Genomic DNA, 18,548 nt, shown 5'->3' with positions numbered 1-18,548 from the left:
AACTTCTAATAGCCTCTATCCGGGCTGAATACAATAGGACAAGCCCGTTAGTGGTAGAAATAGCATCTGAAATGGAGATCCTGGTCACGAGTAATTAAGTTCCATGCAATGTTCTTCAGCCACAGATTAATTCCAACTCAAACAGTTATATTACATGATCCTAAAGTTCTCATAATGTTTCATCTAGACAGCTCACATCCTGCCCTCCAAAGCTGCGCAGCGTTGCTGCAGACTTACACAGCTGCTGCATTTCACATCTGAGCTGGCTCAGTCCCTGCTATAGGTGAACTGACAAATATGAGCAGTTTTAGTTCATAAAGCACTTTTACATCTTTCAGGGAGAAAAATATGAATGAATGCTCATTTTCAAGGGAAACCTGAAAGAACCGTACAGAATACAGCTACAACAACTCGCCTTACATTATGTAATGGTATAAGTGCATAACATTGTCCAAAATCTAACAGACTCGCAAGAACATGAAACCTGCAGGGAGCTGCGCTATTAATCTGTGTAATGACAAGTAAGAAAAAACCACGTTGTTCTTAAGAGTCTTCAGTTTTTTTCTTAAGATTCTTCTATTAACAAGTTTATATTTATTAACCTTTGTACTAGAATGTACGTGCTGCATGGATGCAATGCCACTCTCTTTACAAAAATTAATGTAAATTATTGAAGATGGGCACGTTTACATACCTTCCCTTTGTGGTCCCTTTGTGCTCCTCTTGGAACCCTTAATTGGGGTACCTTTTTTCCCCAGTATCTGCTGAAGAATTATATTTGCTCACCTTACCCATGACATACATATTTACGTAGTTGTGTTACATGTTAGACTGCTTCAAATCTGTACCAGAAGTCAGATTCTCATTTATACTGAGGTCGTTTCAGCCCCTCAGGAGGCACATAAGAACATACACTTCATTTAAAAAGTAACATATTCTTACCCTCAGATGCTTTTACATCTGTGTAAAATGTCTCTAGTATGTACTTGATTCTGGCCATACAGTTAGAAAAAAATAATTATATAAGGCTTGTGAGATTAGGAGCTGCTTTGTTTTATATGAGATTCAGTTGATTGCAAACTTCATAGCTTACTTATCTTCTCACTAACAGAGCTAGTAAATTTATCTGCTAAATCAGATTTTTTTTAATTAGTAGCTATGAAAAGTAATAAAATCTTACACTGCGAGCTCCTATGTTTAGCAAGATTCACGTTTCTTTTAGTACTTCCAGTGTGACATGCTTGAACAGGCAGCAACACAATGGAGCAGCAACCCTCCACGCGGTTGTGCAAACTACCTTAGCAGAGCCATTTCATGCCAGTATCTCCTACCTCAACAGAACCACATCTATGCTGCCTGAAAGCCTCGCGTGCTGCTTGCAACAATTCATGTACTGTGTTGTGTAGTAAGACACTGATGTATGTGCAATCCAAGAATTTTAAATGTCCCCACAGGATATCAAATACTATCCAGACCGTTTGTAAATACTTTCCCAGTGCTCTGCAGAAAACGAGCCAGTTCTTTTCAAATCTACCTAAATGACATTTTTGTCTTATCTAAAAATCTATGTTCCTGTTTAATAGAATCATCTGGGCAACTTACTGTTTCATCAGTACTGCAAGCTTATGCCTCCATTAATAAATTCTGTTTGAGCATTAAGATTACCCCCAGTAGAGACAGCTGGGAAACTGCGATATAAAGTCAAGCAGCACATTTAATGACCAACGAACTTCTGGAAACTTAGTCCAAAATGATACATCATTGTGTCAGACACTCTTAAGCAATATGCAGCTTGGTCTCCCTCTTTAGAAATATGAAACCCCCTGAAACCGCTACCACAAATTGTGAACCTTTTAAATTACTGCCAAGCCACCTGCTTTTCTCCAGGAAACTTCATAAAACTCTCCAAATTAGTAATGTCATTAAGTAAAGCTTAAAGAACTGTTGTTATTCTGAAGGAGTATTAGCTGTTTAGTTTAAGGAAACCAATGGGGATTTTTATCATGGAAAGAACTGTCATGTATATTGTATAGTCTATTCCAAATGAAACGTTTTAAAATATTCATAAATATGCTATTCTTTCGCATTTAAATCTTTCTGGGAGAAAACCGTGTAACCATATTCTCGGGATTAAACTCATAGAATGAAGAGGTTCAGTTCAGGAGAGGCTACGCGGAAGATTCTCAAACAGTTCATGTGTCTTCAGATGGTATTAAGAGCTATATAAATCAAACGTCTGATTTTGCATTTTTGAATAGCCCTGGAAGAAATAGTACTCAGATGGAAGAGGGAGCCTGATTTCCCCTGTCCTTTCTCTTTTTTGAATGGTCCTACACAGCGCGGGTGAGGATGGATTATAGGAATGCCTTCTGTCAAGGAGTCGGCCAAAGCCGTACCATCTCATCTTGGAGTAATTTATCCAAAAAGATGATTTAGAGGACAGTTCAGTGGCACCATTTTTGGAAGGCAAAAGCAGAGGGGAAGGAATATAAATCAAAGGTGACTGGCAGGTAAAGGATATATGCAGCAATCAGCCAAACCATGTGCACACTGGCACAAATTCAACAAGATCATTTATAAAAATTTTAAGTCAGGAGTACACAAAAGGGGGTCTGGTGCTAACTAAATCCACAGATAGATTACACGCCACTGAAATAAACACTTCCAGATGCTGGCATACAAAAACCTTTTACAGAAAGAAATGTTTTCTTTCATAAATCTGAAAGGAGGAACCTTGGGTTGGGGGTTGGGAGAGAAGGGAACAAGATTTCCAAACAGAGATTTGACTTCCTACTGGTTTTATAGAATAATAACTCATATTTTTCAAACGCACAGTGTTAACACTAGAATAACAAATAACTACAGACAATAGCTTGAAGTATAGACAAAGAGATCGTAAGTATATAACTGTTGAATGAAATAAAATGCTTTTTTTTTTGCTTTCAAAAGGAGAAGAAACAATAAAAATGTCAATTTGATGTTTTCTGTATCAGAATCTGAATGTATAACTGAAGGAAAAGTTCTCAAATGCCTTTTGACATAAATACATACATTTCATTTTTGAAGACCGATTAAGAATGAAATCCTGACTTCTTCAAAATCAGTATCAATTGATTCTGAATATCAATAGGGGCAGTACATAATATCCAGGACACTAAATATCAGAGGTTTTTAATTTCCTTTCTATGTATATAATTTCTTTCGGAAATGGTATTCAAAATTTTTTATCACTCAAGTGCTTTAGAAAAATTTAGATGTGATGTATTCACATTGTGTATACTGAAGCAATTATTGCAGACTGTATTCCTGAACTTCTTCTCACTACTATTTTGGTCTGAAATACGCAGAAAGAGGTTTCTTACACTTCAGAAGACTAAGTGGCAGGGCAAATGTGAAGCTGAATCATTCCTGAAGTTTAAGGCACCTAAACCAAATTTGCTTTTCAAAATGTTCTGTTCCATTTATCTCCACAAATATCATACTGCCATGCTATCCTTTATATTTTCAAAGTTTCTCTCTTCTTCCCACCCCCAGAATCTGCTGATTTAGTCTCTTACAAGCCCAGCTTTGCCAGGTCTTCAGCTACTATTCCACAGTTTTGTCCTCTAGAGGAAATCTGTAGAGCCAATACTGTCTTTATTAAATTGAAATTACTAAAGGTTTGTAACAAACTTCAGTATTTTTCGCAACAGAAACAGATTTAAGCATTTGCATAAAAGCTGAGCTCAATCAAGATCAATAACGAGCATTTATAAAACATCAGAAGTGAAAGGTCTTGACTAAGTACATCATTTGATTGTGAAACTATTGTTTACACGTACACGTAACGTACTGCAGCTACACGCAATACTTGCATTTAAGAACTTAAGAACCTATAAGAGCATAGGCAGGGCTTTGTAAGGCCCAAATAATGTAAGTCTCTGCCAAATTCTCTGGTGTTACATGTCCTTTGTGCAGGGAATGTCACAAGCAGTATCATGAACATGGTTTTGTAAATATTCATTGTTTTATGATGCTTAGGCAATTTTATGGGACTGAAATTTTTAACAAGAGAAGGTTTAGACTAGCAAGCCTTTTCATACTGAAATTACTTGGAGCCTGAAGGAGCATTCTCCCCAAAAAGTAAATACCCAAACAAAAGTTGGTTATACCCTCTGTTCATTCAATGTGCTCCATTTACACACGCATTCACTGCTGAATAATGGCCACTGTCTTCCGCAGGCGTGTGCAGGATTACAATTTACATTTATAAACTCAGTTTCTCTTTAGCTAAACATCTAAACCATTTCATTTCAGCACTGGCATAAACTAGAGGGGACAAAGAATCTGTTCTGGAAATATTTTCTTATTTCTTTTTGCCTGTGGTCTTCCACTGTTGTAGCTGCGCACTTTGTTTTAATTTCAGGTTAGAGGGTTGTAGCTGTATTTTTCACTATTTTCACTATTTTTCACTGCTCATGGTCACAAGTACTACTTACAAACTGTGTGAGTACTACTTACAGCTGTTCCTACCAAGGTTTCAGGAAATCACTATGTATTGATCACACAAGAAATATTTTTAAAGAATTATTTATTGCTTGTTACTCCAACTGTTAGAAATACAATAAATTCAAATAACTTAAAATAATTTCTCTAGAGACTCCTGGTAAGAAATATCCAAAATTTTTGTGAACACCTTGGCATATGAAATATTATGATTTGGAAGAATATTTGCATTAATATTAGGATTATACCTATAGGCCCAGTCAAGACTGCAGATCATTTTCACCATGCTCTTCATAGAGCTGAGATTTTTAGATTAATCTAAATCTAACATATTATTATTATTTTACTTTTTTGGCCAGTCTGTGAAACGATTAATCTTGTTAAAATTTGGTTTGCTATTGATTTTGATACCATTTAAATCCTGAATCTATTGAAATCAATGATGCTGCCACGTTGTAAAGTAAGTAAGAGTCGAGAACCAAAGTTTCATGGAGAACGAGGGATGTCCTCAGGTCACGCTACAAGATATGGCAATTTGCTCTTTCTCAAAATGACTTTCCGCTGACTTCTCATTGAACTCCAAGACATTCTGTACATGTAAGAGAAGTAATCCTCTTACTCTCTTCATTCTAGGTCGCACTTCAATGTGTCTAATAGCTGGACCATTCATCCGAATGAACCATGAAATGATCTAATCGTGTGGTTATAGCCTCCATGTAAAAGGTTGTAATACCAATATCATTGTACTTGAGAACCTGGGATAGACTGAGCTGATGTTTAACAACTGGGCATTCAGGATTATTTTACTCCTTAACTATCTAAATGAATAATAAGAAAAACCATGTGTGTAGATGGGTGCCATTACAAATAGATGTTGTATAAAAACATAAGAATATTCATGTATACTAATTTTATACCCAAATATAAATTTATCTCTCAATATAAAAAGTCTTTTAATCCTATGTAGAGAAATTTCCCTTTTTCTTTGACCAAGGAAGCAAGGTTTAGCCTTCAATGAATTCATGCACATAAAATGTTTCACTTCCTTAACTTAAATGCACAGAGCACAGAGAAACAGATTCAGGTACAGCACATGGAATTGCATCATCCCACATGATGAAGAGTTACATATTTCCCATTCCTGTCCTGCAAAACTACATGGCACTATTTTTAAAATCAATTATTTATTTCTCTGTTCCTTGAAAGTCTAGACCATGCTTTAAATTAGGCGATACTGAGTACCACCCAATACTGTTAGTAGATAATATATGGATAAAATATATGTCTAGACTACCTTAGACATGATACAATGCAGAAGAATCTAGAGTACACTTGCTGCTTTCCATTGTGGCTTGCACTTGGAGACAAAACCTAAATGCTCTAATTATGTTAGTCATTTTGACATAGCTATTAAGGTCAAAATAAATGCAAACGGATCATTTTCACTAGTTTAATGTTAGTTCTCATTTACCATGTGATTATAAAACTTTCAAAGTGCTCTTTTTGTCCAAACCAACATCCATCAAACACTGCTAAAGAATAAATTACACAGCTTAACTCTTCTTCCAAAACTGCCTTATTAGGAACACTTATCACCAAATCAGATGAGAGAGAGGTACAATCATTATGAAAGAGCAAAAAAGGGAAAGATGTCAGAAAATGTCACTGCTTGTGCTTTACAAATACATACTATCCATCCTAAGAAAATAATCCCAGAAGAATATGTATTTTTTAAATAAAATATTCTCCTATATTTGCTTTATAAACAGAAATAAAATCTAAATTCTATATACAGGACTGAGTTTTTCAGTAGCAAAAGACAAAACACGTACTTACATTCAAGTTTTCCATTTTAGAAATAACACTAGTATTTTGAAGTGTTCTACAAAATAGAAATTCTTCACGTGATTTCCTTCATAAGTCTAGTCATTTTGGAAAAAAAAAGTATGCTTGCATCTGGCAACTAAAACTGATGGGATTCATCAGTTCCATCAAGGTTCAGCCAGTGAAAACCAGCAAGATTCAGGGAAACCAAAAAACCCCATAAATCACACCAGTACAACTCGGCAATAGCAGGGTTGTAGCATGTACGCCTCAAACCGCAGTGGAGCGCAAAATCATTTTGAACATTGGAATACAGGTCAGCCTAGGTCAACTCTTTCTCAAAGCTGAAAGAATGAAGCTGGCAGGAGTCCCGTCAGGATGAGGGTGGTGAGACACTGGAACAGGTTGTCCAGAGCAGTTGTGGATGCCCGTTTGTTGGAAGAGTTCAAGGTCAGGTTGGACGGGGCTTTGAGCAATCTGATCTAGTGGAAGGTGGCCCTGTCCTGGCAGGAAAGTTGTTCTAGGTGATCTTTAAAGGTCCCTTCCAACGCAAACCTTTCTGTGATTAATATTCTGGACCTTAGGGTGGAGAAGCTAGAAACTGTGGAATCCCCAGATCGGGGAAAAGCTCCAAATTCCTTTTTATATATGCAGAAGCCTGGAATCAGAGAACTTCCATTATCCCATAACGCGCTTTGGTTTCCTCACTACCAGAATCAGTCAGCATGATCTACCAGCCGGCATGCAAGCCCATGAGCCACAGGTTCTATGAGGAATTCTGTATGGCAAGGGTTTCTCACAGTCAATAAGCACGCCAGGATGCATATTCAAAGAAATTTTGCTCCATTTCTGCTCTTGCCTTTCCCTTGTCCCTCACTGTGGTGTCACAGACCTAAGATACAACACACTGCAATTATTTCAGAGAAAATTGCCAAATACAGCATGTCAGGTGTTATCCCATTAATATCAAGAGAATGTTTTGATGGGTGTTACAATGGATGTTACCAGCAAAAAGTTTCCAGGGGTGTCCATAACAAAGGTGTTATAAAAATCCAAGTGTCATGGTAATTATTATTGCTACTAGTGCTGTTCACCTCTGTAATTGGTTCAATGCTTGAAAATACTCAGTATCTCTATTTCTGTAAAAAAAAAAATTCCATCTAACAAAAGTTACCTAACAGTCTTGAAGTATTTATTTATTTATACACTTAGAACAATTTACATGAATTCTCGGACAGTGACATAACTGGTTCTGGGCTAAACAGTCACCGGCCCACTATGACTGCACTGAAGTAACACTCCCCAGTTCTTTTGGGAAACCTATTCACACAAGGAAGCAAAGCGAACCAGGATGCTAATGCAGTAAGTGTCACGTTAAGATCCATACCCAGTAAAACACTGGATGCTGAGTACAAAATTACTCTTGTGTATTTAGGAATAGCTCCTTCCTGAAGTACTGAGAAGCCGTTACAATTCCCTGTCAAGGGGAATCTTAGCCATAACTGGTTATTTTTTTTGCATTGGCTTAACTGTCACAAAAGCCTTTTCTTTCTCTCCTCCTGGGAGTCTGAATAAAACTGAGAAAAGACAGGCAGTTGGGAAAATATACAACCAAAATATAGGCAAATCCCTTATAGAAAATTAACCTCTCCTTCTTCAACAGCTAACTTCCAGGCGTATTCAAGCAGCACATGACTCCAGCGACACAGCTCTCTACCCAGACATACAAGCAGACCTTTGCGTTTTCATGCAATACCAACGTCCACTGTGTCTTAATTTGTTAAAAATGTAGACAGAGCACCGAGCAGCCCCTTGCAATCTGTATTAAAAAAGACTTCCACAACAAATATGCTTCAATGATATAGAGGTCTGGTGGCATGTGTCTAACCAAACACGGAAGACACATATTAACAACCTTAACAGCAGATCTTTTTATCACCAGGTGTGGTCATTTCTTCAGATCTTGGTAACAAAAACTATGTGACGTAGGCCATGTTTATTTTTTAGGTAGCGCAAAACCTTGATTTAACTTTAGACAGAAGCCTGTGCTACTCTCTATGGTGCCTGAGGGAAAAAACTGTATCAGAAGGATATAAACCCTCCCCTGACCTCTTTGAAGCCACCAGAAGGGGTATTTTTATGGATCAATGTAATAACCAACAGCCTGGAAGTTGTCAAGGGTCTGCTGTATTCAGAAACTCAGTATTTGAATGAAAACTGCTAGGCGATGAATTTTCACACTAGAAGAAAGAAATGTAACAGTCATGCATTATCATACACTGAAAAACAATCCAAGGCTGGGTGATGTGGAGAGACAGCCACCAGCTGCACCCCAACATTCCTCATGGAAAATCACCTTTTTAAAATTAGAGATTTGAGGAGTGAAAAACATTAGTGAAATGAGTAGAGAAAACTAAACTCACTTCCTTTAATCCTTGGGAGCAGTAGTGTGTAAGAAATGGAGCTAAGCAATAAGAACCCTAACACTGAGAACAACCTGGTGCCCAAGCTGTGAGACAGCATAGGGAAGACTGAGATAACTTGCCTTCCTGAATCCCACATGAGGACCTGGAACATAAGGCAAGATCTTTGTCAGTTTCACCGGAGAAACATATCCGCGAGGGATCCTGGATATGAACTACTGCTTTCTTGTTTACATCTAAAATGGGAAGATTGGCTTTGGAAATTCCTGGAATGGAAGAAAACTATGAGATCCACTCACTCTGTCTCCTCCAAGATCAAGCTTCAATATGATACCACAGCTGATGGTGCTCAGGGAAGAAGGCCTGCCCAAAGGTGAAACTCATATTGAATGCAGCCATCCCAAAGTCGGTCCACCAGACATGGAATTTTCTTGAAGAAAATACCACTTTGCTGCCAAGACAAGATTACAGCCAATACCTACATGTGTAAGGTTCTCATGGTCCTCTGATCTGGTCTGCCTGGTGGTTCTGCTCTCAACACAGAATGGCCTTGAGGAATGGAAAAATGATCTAAGGAGAAGCCAAACAACCCACACTACAATGAAGGCTGTGGAATGGTAGGATAAATACAAGACCAGAAAACCCTCCTATCATTTCATATCTTGTGAACTGTGCCAAGGAAAAAAGTAAATTTTATTCATTTGAGCAGAATCAAGGCCTCACACATCGCAGTCTCCATGGCGAGCGATTCAAACTCAGAGGCCCTTCTGGAGATTTAGCTTTAGGTGTGCACAGGCAAGTACCTGAGGCAAACATGAACAAGTCATCACTGAAAAACATGCCAGCTAAGTCTTAAAACAGGGCAGATCCCTCCCTGTAACCCTACGGAAGAGAAGGAAGGTAGGTGGTTTTCATATTTTTGGAGTGTCATGTTGAGTCTGGAGGATGGCCTCCCAGTTAGCAGTCTAGTCAAATATCTGTACCTTCATCTGTCTCTGCAATTACGTATGGGTCCTGCCACTGCTGAGGCTGCGTTTCCAGACAGTGCAGAAATTAGCTTTTGTCTAAGAACTGAGAAGTCCTGGCTCATCAGAGGTGAGAAACAATCATAGAATCATAGAACGTCCTGAGCTGGAAGGGACCGACAAGGATCACTGGGTCCAGCTCCTGTCCCTGCACAGGACAACCCCAAATTCACACCATGTCTCTGAGGGCCTTGTCCAAGTGCTGCTTGAATATCGCCAGGCTGGTGCCGTGATGCCTCCCTGGGGAGCCTGTTCCAGGGCTCCACCACCCTCTGGGGGAAGGACCTTTCCCTAATGCCCAGCCTCACCCTCCCCTGGCACATCTCCCTGCCGTTCCCTCGGGGCCTGGCGTTGGTCACCAGAGAGAAGAGACCAGCCCTGCCCCTCCTCCTGCCCTTGGGCGGGAGCTGCAGAGCGCCATGAGGCTGCCCTCGGCCTCCTCTGCTCCAGGCTGAACACACCAAGTCACAACAATAAGAAGGTGAGAAAAAAAAAAAAGAAGATTAAAAGCTATAGTGCTGGGAGAAAAAAAAAGAACGAAGGGAATTTACAAAATCTGTATTTTAATATCAAGGGCAGTTAGATTATTCTTGTCTGGTTTTGGTTTAAAATGCAATTATCTGCATGGGGTTTTTCATACAGAGAACATTGATTTTATAGTATCTCGCAATTTTAAATGGGGAAATATTATCAGCTACTTTGCAGGTCCAGATTTTTATTCATTTCTCCAGATGTACTGCTGATTTAAACTCAATCCATTTGTACAGGTGATAAAGTCTGTCAAAACCCAATGTTGTTAAATCATAAACATTAAAAATTATACACAGTGAATTTCGGGGAGACTACTGAACGCCTTGCGCTAGGCAGCATGGCAAAAAGCCAAAAAACAATTCTAGCTAAATGAAAAATAATCTCCAAAACGAAAAAGAAAATATTTGCTCTCTGCCTCGTATGACTGGCTGGAATAAGATGGAAATTATTTAAAACGAAAAAATAGTCCAGAGCTGTCCATTATTTCTTGCTAATTTACAGCAAGAGTAAAATTCTTCAGTAAATCCTCCTTCCTGCTCCATAGTCACATACCCAAGGAAACTGCAGAATAGCATAGGCCTACAAAATTAAAATAATGTATTAAAAGTCCAATATCTGCACTGTGCTGAAGTTCATGTAATACTACTTTGGAAGAAAGGAAAGCATTTAAAGTAGTTCCTTCTTCTTTCCCCAGTCTGTTCTCAATGGTCAGCACTCCACAGCCGTAACAAGCTCTTGTTTTCAAAAAAATGTTGTTGAATACTTTGGACAACTTATTTTGCCGATTATCTGTGGTATGAGATTTCCTGTATGTTCCTAACACGTCATGTTATTTGGGACACTTAGGTACATGGTTATGTTTCTAGGACTGATTCTGACTGATTCTACATTCTTCCTGTACAAGTGTCATAAATTTATACTGGAGTAATAAAGCATTTTGGCATTAGAGGGCTTCTTTCTTGTTACCATTTTAAGAATGTAGAACTGTGTCTTTTACTTAAAGTTCACTGTAATCCGTACATTTTAGGGACGGAATTGAAATGTATATAGTTCACAAAACCAGTCGTTTCTTCAGGGAGCTATACTCATTCTTTTCCTCCCTTCTGTAGTAGGGCTGTTAACACAAACGGTAAACTACCATCAGAAAACTTAGCGTCAAATACCTGGACATGCAGAAAAAATCCTTCCTCCTTACCTACAGCAGACTCTGCGAGGGCACCTATTGACTATAAATCAGATCTGATGTGGAAGAAATATCAACAGGCTTAAGGGAAAGGGAAGAGACGATGTGCAAATGCATATTCCTAACTTCTCTCCATGACCTTTAGGTCAGTTTTAAGGATGGAAACCGCTGAAAGCATGACTTTAACAAATCTAACGACCGATACCCATTCAATATTTTCCTCTCTGCAGTTTTTAAAGTGTCACCACAGAATCACATCGAGTAAAGCCACCTTTTCTCCCGGTTCTGTCATCCTGGGAGGTCACGCAGATACACAAATTATTGTGAAGGCAGCGGCAACAGGAGAAAGCAGAAGTGTTGCTGCAGTACTGTTCAAAATGCCTAGAGAAAATATTTTTAATACAACAGTATGGGAGTCTTCAATATGAATAGGTAGGGTCAAAGGAAGCATCAGCCTACCTTCATGCTTTCTGCTCCTGTAAGGACCTTATGGGAAGCTTGAGGTACTTTCGTTTTGGACAACTGTGGTAGCAACGTTCGTCCCCAAAACTGCCAACGAGGGCGCTGGCAGGAAAAGTGAGCAGATTGGCAGACCTAAATGCATACTCTATAATATCGCTCAAAAGGCTTTTCCTGAACTTTCACATTAAAAAGGAATTGTATTACAGCTCTACTACATCCGTATGCATCTAGAAGGCAACCCAAGATTCCCTCTCTCTTTCTTGGCTTGTTTAGAGGGAAAAAGATCTGCTCCTCTCATCAACCATGTTGACAGTAAGTGATGTGAAGAAATTAAATTGTTCAGTTAGCTGTACTCTTTGGGAAGTTCACAAGATTGCAGGACATTAAAAAAAAAAAACAACCAAAACAGAGTATTTTATTGCATCATGTGGTTGCAGAGAACTTTCAGACTTTGGTTAAAAATTAATCAAACCACTTTTAGTGAGGGTCGGGGAAGTAAGACATACCTCTGTAATTGTTTATGTGAGCTCTTTACTTCTTTATAAAAAAATTAAATACATTCTCCTCTTTCAGAAGCTATTGCCATGTTCTTAGCTATATCTCTTAGCAAACTTGTGCTAAAGACACTTCTCTATTTGGACTAGAAATTCTATCCTAAGCTTTACACAATGTTAATCTAGCATTTGTAAGTGGCGAAAGAGACAGGTAAAATTATGGAAAGATAATTCCTTGCAAATACGTATCAACTACCATTCACAAACCAAACATTTACTGCCCTTTATACAAGCATTGATCGATTTTGACACTAGGAAAATTATAACATTGCATACTCATTTACTCTTATTTTCTCCTGTTCCTTGCTTCTGAGGTCAAGTCCCACTATTTCCTTGGTATTTATGGTCCTCATATACTTTGATATAATTTTTATCTAGATGAATTTCCTCCAAATTCAGAATAATTTTCCTTTCCTAAAATCTCTCCAAAAATTGACAATTTCTTCCTGATTTTAGGAGCTTATATCTAGTTTGGTGGGTTTGGTGTTTTTTACCTCCAGTAATGATTTCTTTGACATTCATTCTTACTTAAATGTAGGTATTCTGAGGTAAGCAAGGGTATATACCACATAGCGTATCAGAACACGCAGAACAGCATATCTGCTATAGCATAGCAGATCAGAAGAAAATGACCCCAGTTTATGACACTGGAGACAGACGACTTTCACATTTTTATCAGCTGAGAAAATTAAATAAATAATTCGTTTGGCTGCTCTGAACAATAGATTTGCAATTTGCATAGAAAAAATTATGGCAAAACCTCATAACCCATCAGCGTTTTACCACAAGCTCAGTTCTATTACATTTTAGTGGAGGTTCAAAGTTGTCTGAAGAAACCATTCTCTTCTTTCTCCGACCGTAAATGTGTCACTTGAGAGTTCAACTTCCAATAGGAGCAGTATCTGACACACAGCTAATTTTAGAATATAAAGTGCTCCTCACCATATTGGAATACATATAATTTAAAATAACTGTAAACCTAAACTTTGCAAAAACAGAAAATTCAAGCACTAACAAAAAAGCATAATTTGTAATTGAAAGAAAATAATATTTAAAAGAAAAAAAAACTTTTTTGTCTTTCCAAAAAGAGACAGAAATTACTAAGTTTTATTTCCCAGGAGAATTATGCCACTTTTATAAAGAAAATTACAGTCACCACAAATTGCTCTCAACAATTCCAAAGCTTCTTCATTTGACCACTTGAAAATCAAAGTTCTTTAAGATTATAAATATAACTTTTTATAACTCTGTTATTACGTACTGTGAATGGGGAAAGGGGGCCAATCTTGTGGCCATAGCGTCGAATGGCCTCTCTGATGTGGCTGGGCTGGATGGCATCGCTTTGAGCCTCTATACCACAGGCTGCAGTGCTCTGCAACAGAAAAACACATAAATTGTTACTAAATCAAAAACACACAACAGACCTACAGTGCATAAAGTATGAAAATAAACCTTTATAAAATGGACCAATTTTTTTTTCCTGAGGATACACATCATTGCTGCCACACACTACATTAGAGAAAAAAAGCTATTAACAAATCAAAGAGGACTTTTACATGAACTTTGCTTCAGAGACCCAAAGAACACCATATTTGTCCTCTTAAATCTTTCACCTAGTGCTGCTGTATGTTGCAATTGAAAAGAGCAGAAAATGTTCAAACTAAAATGAAAGGGTCATATAAGTCATACTACAATAACCACAGAAACTATTTTTAAAACATTTCAGGCTCTCATTATGATGTCAAGGGGTGGGGAAAATATTGAACAAGTACCCGAAGTGGAAAGCAATTTGACACCAAAATCACCATTGAGCAACATCAAATTGAAATTTGAAGATGAAACATGTGACATAATGGCATTAGAGAGATGCAAAGATATTTTAATTAATTACCTCAAACTGGAACGCTTTCAAATTTCAAATGATTTTTTGGATTAAGGACCCTAAGTAGGAAAAATAAGAATTCACTGCTGCTGGTCCATTGATTCTACAAAAATATCCTCAGGATTTTAAAAGAAAAAGTTACTCTTTTCTCCATGCTAGTCAAACGAAAATGTTGGCTTAGGCTCCGTTTAGACACAGCTGCTTGCCAGAATTCAGATGACTTATCAGAATGACAGCGGCTTGCTAATAAATTCATGAAAACAATATTAGTGAATGTACTAAGAAAAGACAAAAACCTAAATTATACACTGAAATTTAATGTACACACATACACAGCCCCCTCATACATTTTCACTACATACTAATGCTTTCAAACTTGGGGTATTTTTTACAAAATGTTTTATTTCCAAGAGCGCTGTGTCCACTGGAGCCTGTGTGGGTACACACAGAATTATTCATAATATGATGGCAGATTCTTTCCTTGCTGATTGACATTCATAAAGGGAATGTGAAACTCAAATATTTTCAGCTGGACTGGGCCTTCACGGACTAAGAATAACATTCTTCCCCAAGTTAACTTGTTTGTCTCAATGCCTCAGTTATATGCAGTATATATCTAACCAAATTGGATAAGTCAGAGGAACATTTCATTAAAATGGTGCACTTTTTAGAATATAATTATTTCAAAAGGCATTAAGTCAAACATCAGGAATTTAAAATAAACTCACAAAACTAGTGAAATATAATGTATCAACAAGTAGATCTCCAGCTAAATTCTTGTTCCTAGGAACTATAATGGAAATCAGCCACCGAAACAAAACATAATCAAATGAAATATAAAAAGAAAGAAGAAAAAGTCTTCAGAGAGGGTTTCAGAATTCACTACAGGCTTTCCAAACGGCATACAGTGAGGGCAGAGAGAAAGTTGAATGTATTAGAGTATGTACAGCACTGATGACACTAGAAGGAGAAAACACACCTTTTTCTGTCTGTCGTTGTAAAAATCACTGGTTATACTCTGTGAAAAATGAGTATTTGTTGTAGGAGAAAAATAACACACACGTGAAAATCACAAGTCACTCCCTTGCTTTGCAGCAAAATGGGTACTGCCACCGGTTTTTCGAAAAAGCCCTAAGTGACTAACACAGTGCTTCGTATCCAGTTTATTTAAGCAAATCTAGTTCCCTTGTGGTTTTAAGGTACATATATCTCGCTCAGATAGAGTATCAAGGATCTACCACAGGAATTGTAATAATTACATTTCACACTGAATATGAGATGTCCACAATTTATGCAAAGTAAACAAATATTTAGATTGAATGCAACCAACCGGCGTAAAAATAAAGCAAAATTGTTATAGGCAACGGAGGCAGTCGACAAAAGCTGCTGGGAGCAGGAAAATCACATCTACTACCTCTTTGCCTACTTTCCCTATGCTTTTACCCTCGAAACCCATGCTAGCGGCACCTGTCAGAGAAGGGGATGATAATCTGTGATGGTGTCTACTGCTTTGGCTGTAGAGGAGCAGCTCGTCTTAGAAGCAGCAGTTATTACCTCGACAAAATTCAGTTTGGGGCATTACTGAGAATCTTTAGCCTAGTCCTGATGGTGAAAGAACACCAAACCACATATTTAGCCCTACAAAAACTCTGATAGTTAGCATGTGATATAGATTAAAATCAATTTGTAAAGAGAGACACGTTATTTCCTGAAGACGTTTTGGTTGTTTTGTTGTTTTTTTTTTTCAGATTTCTGCATCAAATACCTTTTTTCTTTTCCTTTGTTTCGATTTGGTAGAGTCCTGTCCAATTCCACCATTCCCCAGGGCTCCTGATGGGTTTTTCCCAAGATGTTGCTGTCCTGCTGATGCTGGGGGTGTGGGTGTAGGAGGTGGTGTGTTTTCAGGAGAGTCAAGACTGGTCTTCACACTTGTAGATTGCCCTAAGAGATGTGGCTATAAAAACAAAATGTCAAATGCCACTATATTATAAAATCACACGCACACAAAAATTTATTGCCCTCTTAGATTTACTGTTAGATCTAATATGGAATTAAATTTGTGCATTCTAGAGGTTACTATGATATCTGCATTGTGCAATGCATGCAATACAGCACTTCTTATTGCACTTGTCAGTGTTGACAACTTTAATCTCCAAATCCGCAATACAGAGAGCCTTCAATATAGAGAGAAGGAATTTCCACCCACGAAAAGAGGATTTACATTTAAATATCAAGATGCTGCTAAGAATTTAACATTTGGAGCTAAGATTTAACTATATATTAATTACATATTAATTATCATATAAGTCTTTGGGTCTAAACCCATAACTTCAATGTTCATAAACTCCATAACAGAAGTCTGTATCAATACCAGATCCAATAACATCTACTTTGAAAGCAACAAACTACCAAATGCATGTAAAACATTAAATGCATTAATATTTGAAGAAGCAAGATTTACCTCAGTAGAGTTGTGATACTGTATGAAGGTGGCAGATATGGCGTGACTGAATGGGTCACCAGCTTTGGGAGCCATGTCCTGCTTAACCAAAAGGGCCAAGTCCACCAACTGGAGGGGCAAAACCAGCCGATAAACAGGTAAGTTTACTGACATGGTACTTACTGCAAATGCCATTATAACAATGAAGAGAGGCAGGAGTTCTGGGTTGAGGCAGATTATTCTTAGCGTTTCTCAGTTGCAAACAAAATTATTCAGAGATATTTCAGCCTAAGGAACCTTTCTTTTCCACTTCTGTAAATATATGGAGTAATCTATCTACCCAAGAGGGCTCGGCTTGGCACTAAGGTAACGTTTTGTTTTCCAGGAAATCCTGCTTTTTAATCCAATTGTGCAATGGGGTTGAATGAGCCTCAGCGCACTGCCAAAGGTCACATAGCGAAGTATGTGGTTTCACTTTGGACTTGAATAAAGTTCGTGCTGGACTCCACTCTCCTCTCTAACCATTACAAAACATTGCTATTTGCGTATCAGATGGAGGAATACTGTATAGTATGCATCTGTCATACAGTTAATTGAAAGATAGACAGGAATCTGGTTAGCTTGGTTAGCTGAAGTAGCTGCTGCGTGCTTCTGAAGGGGCTTACAACAGTCACCCGAGGCTGAAGGACGCCCAAGTACTAATTCTTTTGTTCAGCTAGAGTTCAAGCAGTAGAGTATACTCCCTTACCTGTGCCACAGTCTCATATGCCAAATATGCCAAAATCTCCATTGCAACTGCATTTGGCTTTATTTCCATGCTGCTACAATCCAACCAGTCACGAAACTTGGATGCTTTCTTTGCTGCCAGTTAAAATCATAAGGGGAAAGGAGAAGTTAACAAGAGGTAGGCCAAAATAACGCATTTTTTCTGGTCATAGAAAATACTGCAAATGTGAAACAAGGAGCGTGAATGTGATTTGATTGACCAAGGAAGGAATTATCAAAATGGAATTAGTGGGGAAAAAACTGTTATTTCATACACAACATTTTGGAGAGCCATAAGCAGTATGGAGTGGAGAAAAACACACAGTTCATCAGTCATACGGGAGATTTCAGAATGAGGAAGGATCTAACTCAGAGGACCGTAGATGGAACAAACCTAATTTTTAATATATTACTGTAAAAGAAATAATATGACTGCATCACATCTTTGATGAGTGAGAGAAAGCACTAGAAGAAATCAACACAAATCTGGGCCCAGATAAAATGATATAATTGTGTTAACAACAACAAAGACAAATGAAGGAGAGAAGAACTAGGAAGTCCATGTGTTAACCATGCAGGGACTAGGTGCTGACAGGCTGGCCAAAATGATTTGCAGATGAGTGTTTTTAAAATGTGCTTTGGATGTAAAGAAATAAGGATAGATGTAGATCTGCAAATAATCAACGTTCATATGAGGACTTCACACTGCCAATGGAGGAGATCACTTAGGAGAAAGTATAGAGGAAAATATGGGACAAAGAAACATGATTTTGCTGAGAGAGTAAAAGGAGGAATGAGAGATAGCAAAACGGAACTGAAAAAGCATCGTGGAAATTCACAGGAGAATCAAAGAAATGGACAATCTTATGGTCAGTGGTGGACAAGCTGATCACAGAAAGCTGTGGAGACTTGGGCAGAAAGAAGCTAGTAAGATAGAGGTCTTAATGAGGGCTGTTTGTGAAGACAAGACAACG

The 18,548-nt window shown here is 38.0% G+C and overlaps 1 protein-coding gene across 7 annotated transcripts in view; it reads right to left on the bottom strand.

Moving 5' to 3' along the window:
• The window catches only part of SUPT3H (SPT3 homolog, SAGA and STAGA complex component), a 288,244-nt gene that overhangs the window by 45,530 nt on the left and 224,166 nt on the right, over window positions 1-18,548 (bottom strand). For all 7 annotated transcript variants that reach the window (XM_064448208.1, XM_064448207.1, XM_064448212.1 and 4 more), the window contains 4 exons: window positions 17,558-17,670; window positions 16,831-16,938; window positions 16,135-16,323; window positions 13,749-13,859 (listed from right to left, as the gene is read on the bottom strand). In XM_064448208.1, the coding sequence (XP_064304278.1) occupies window positions 13,749-13,859; window positions 16,135-16,323; window positions 16,831-16,938; window positions 17,558-17,670 (521 nt within the window). The remainder of the gene's footprint in view (window positions 1-13,748; window positions 13,860-16,134; window positions 16,324-16,830; window positions 16,939-17,557; window positions 17,671-18,548) is intronic.

This window comes from Phalacrocorax carbo, chromosome 3, assembly GCF_963921805.1.
Source record: "Phalacrocorax carbo chromosome 3, bPhaCar2.1, whole genome shotgun sequence".
Classification (NCBI taxonomy): Eukaryota; Metazoa; Chordata; class Aves; order Suliformes; family Phalacrocoracidae; genus Phalacrocorax; species Phalacrocorax carbo.
This window is presented reverse-complemented; position numbering and strand designations above follow the sequence as displayed.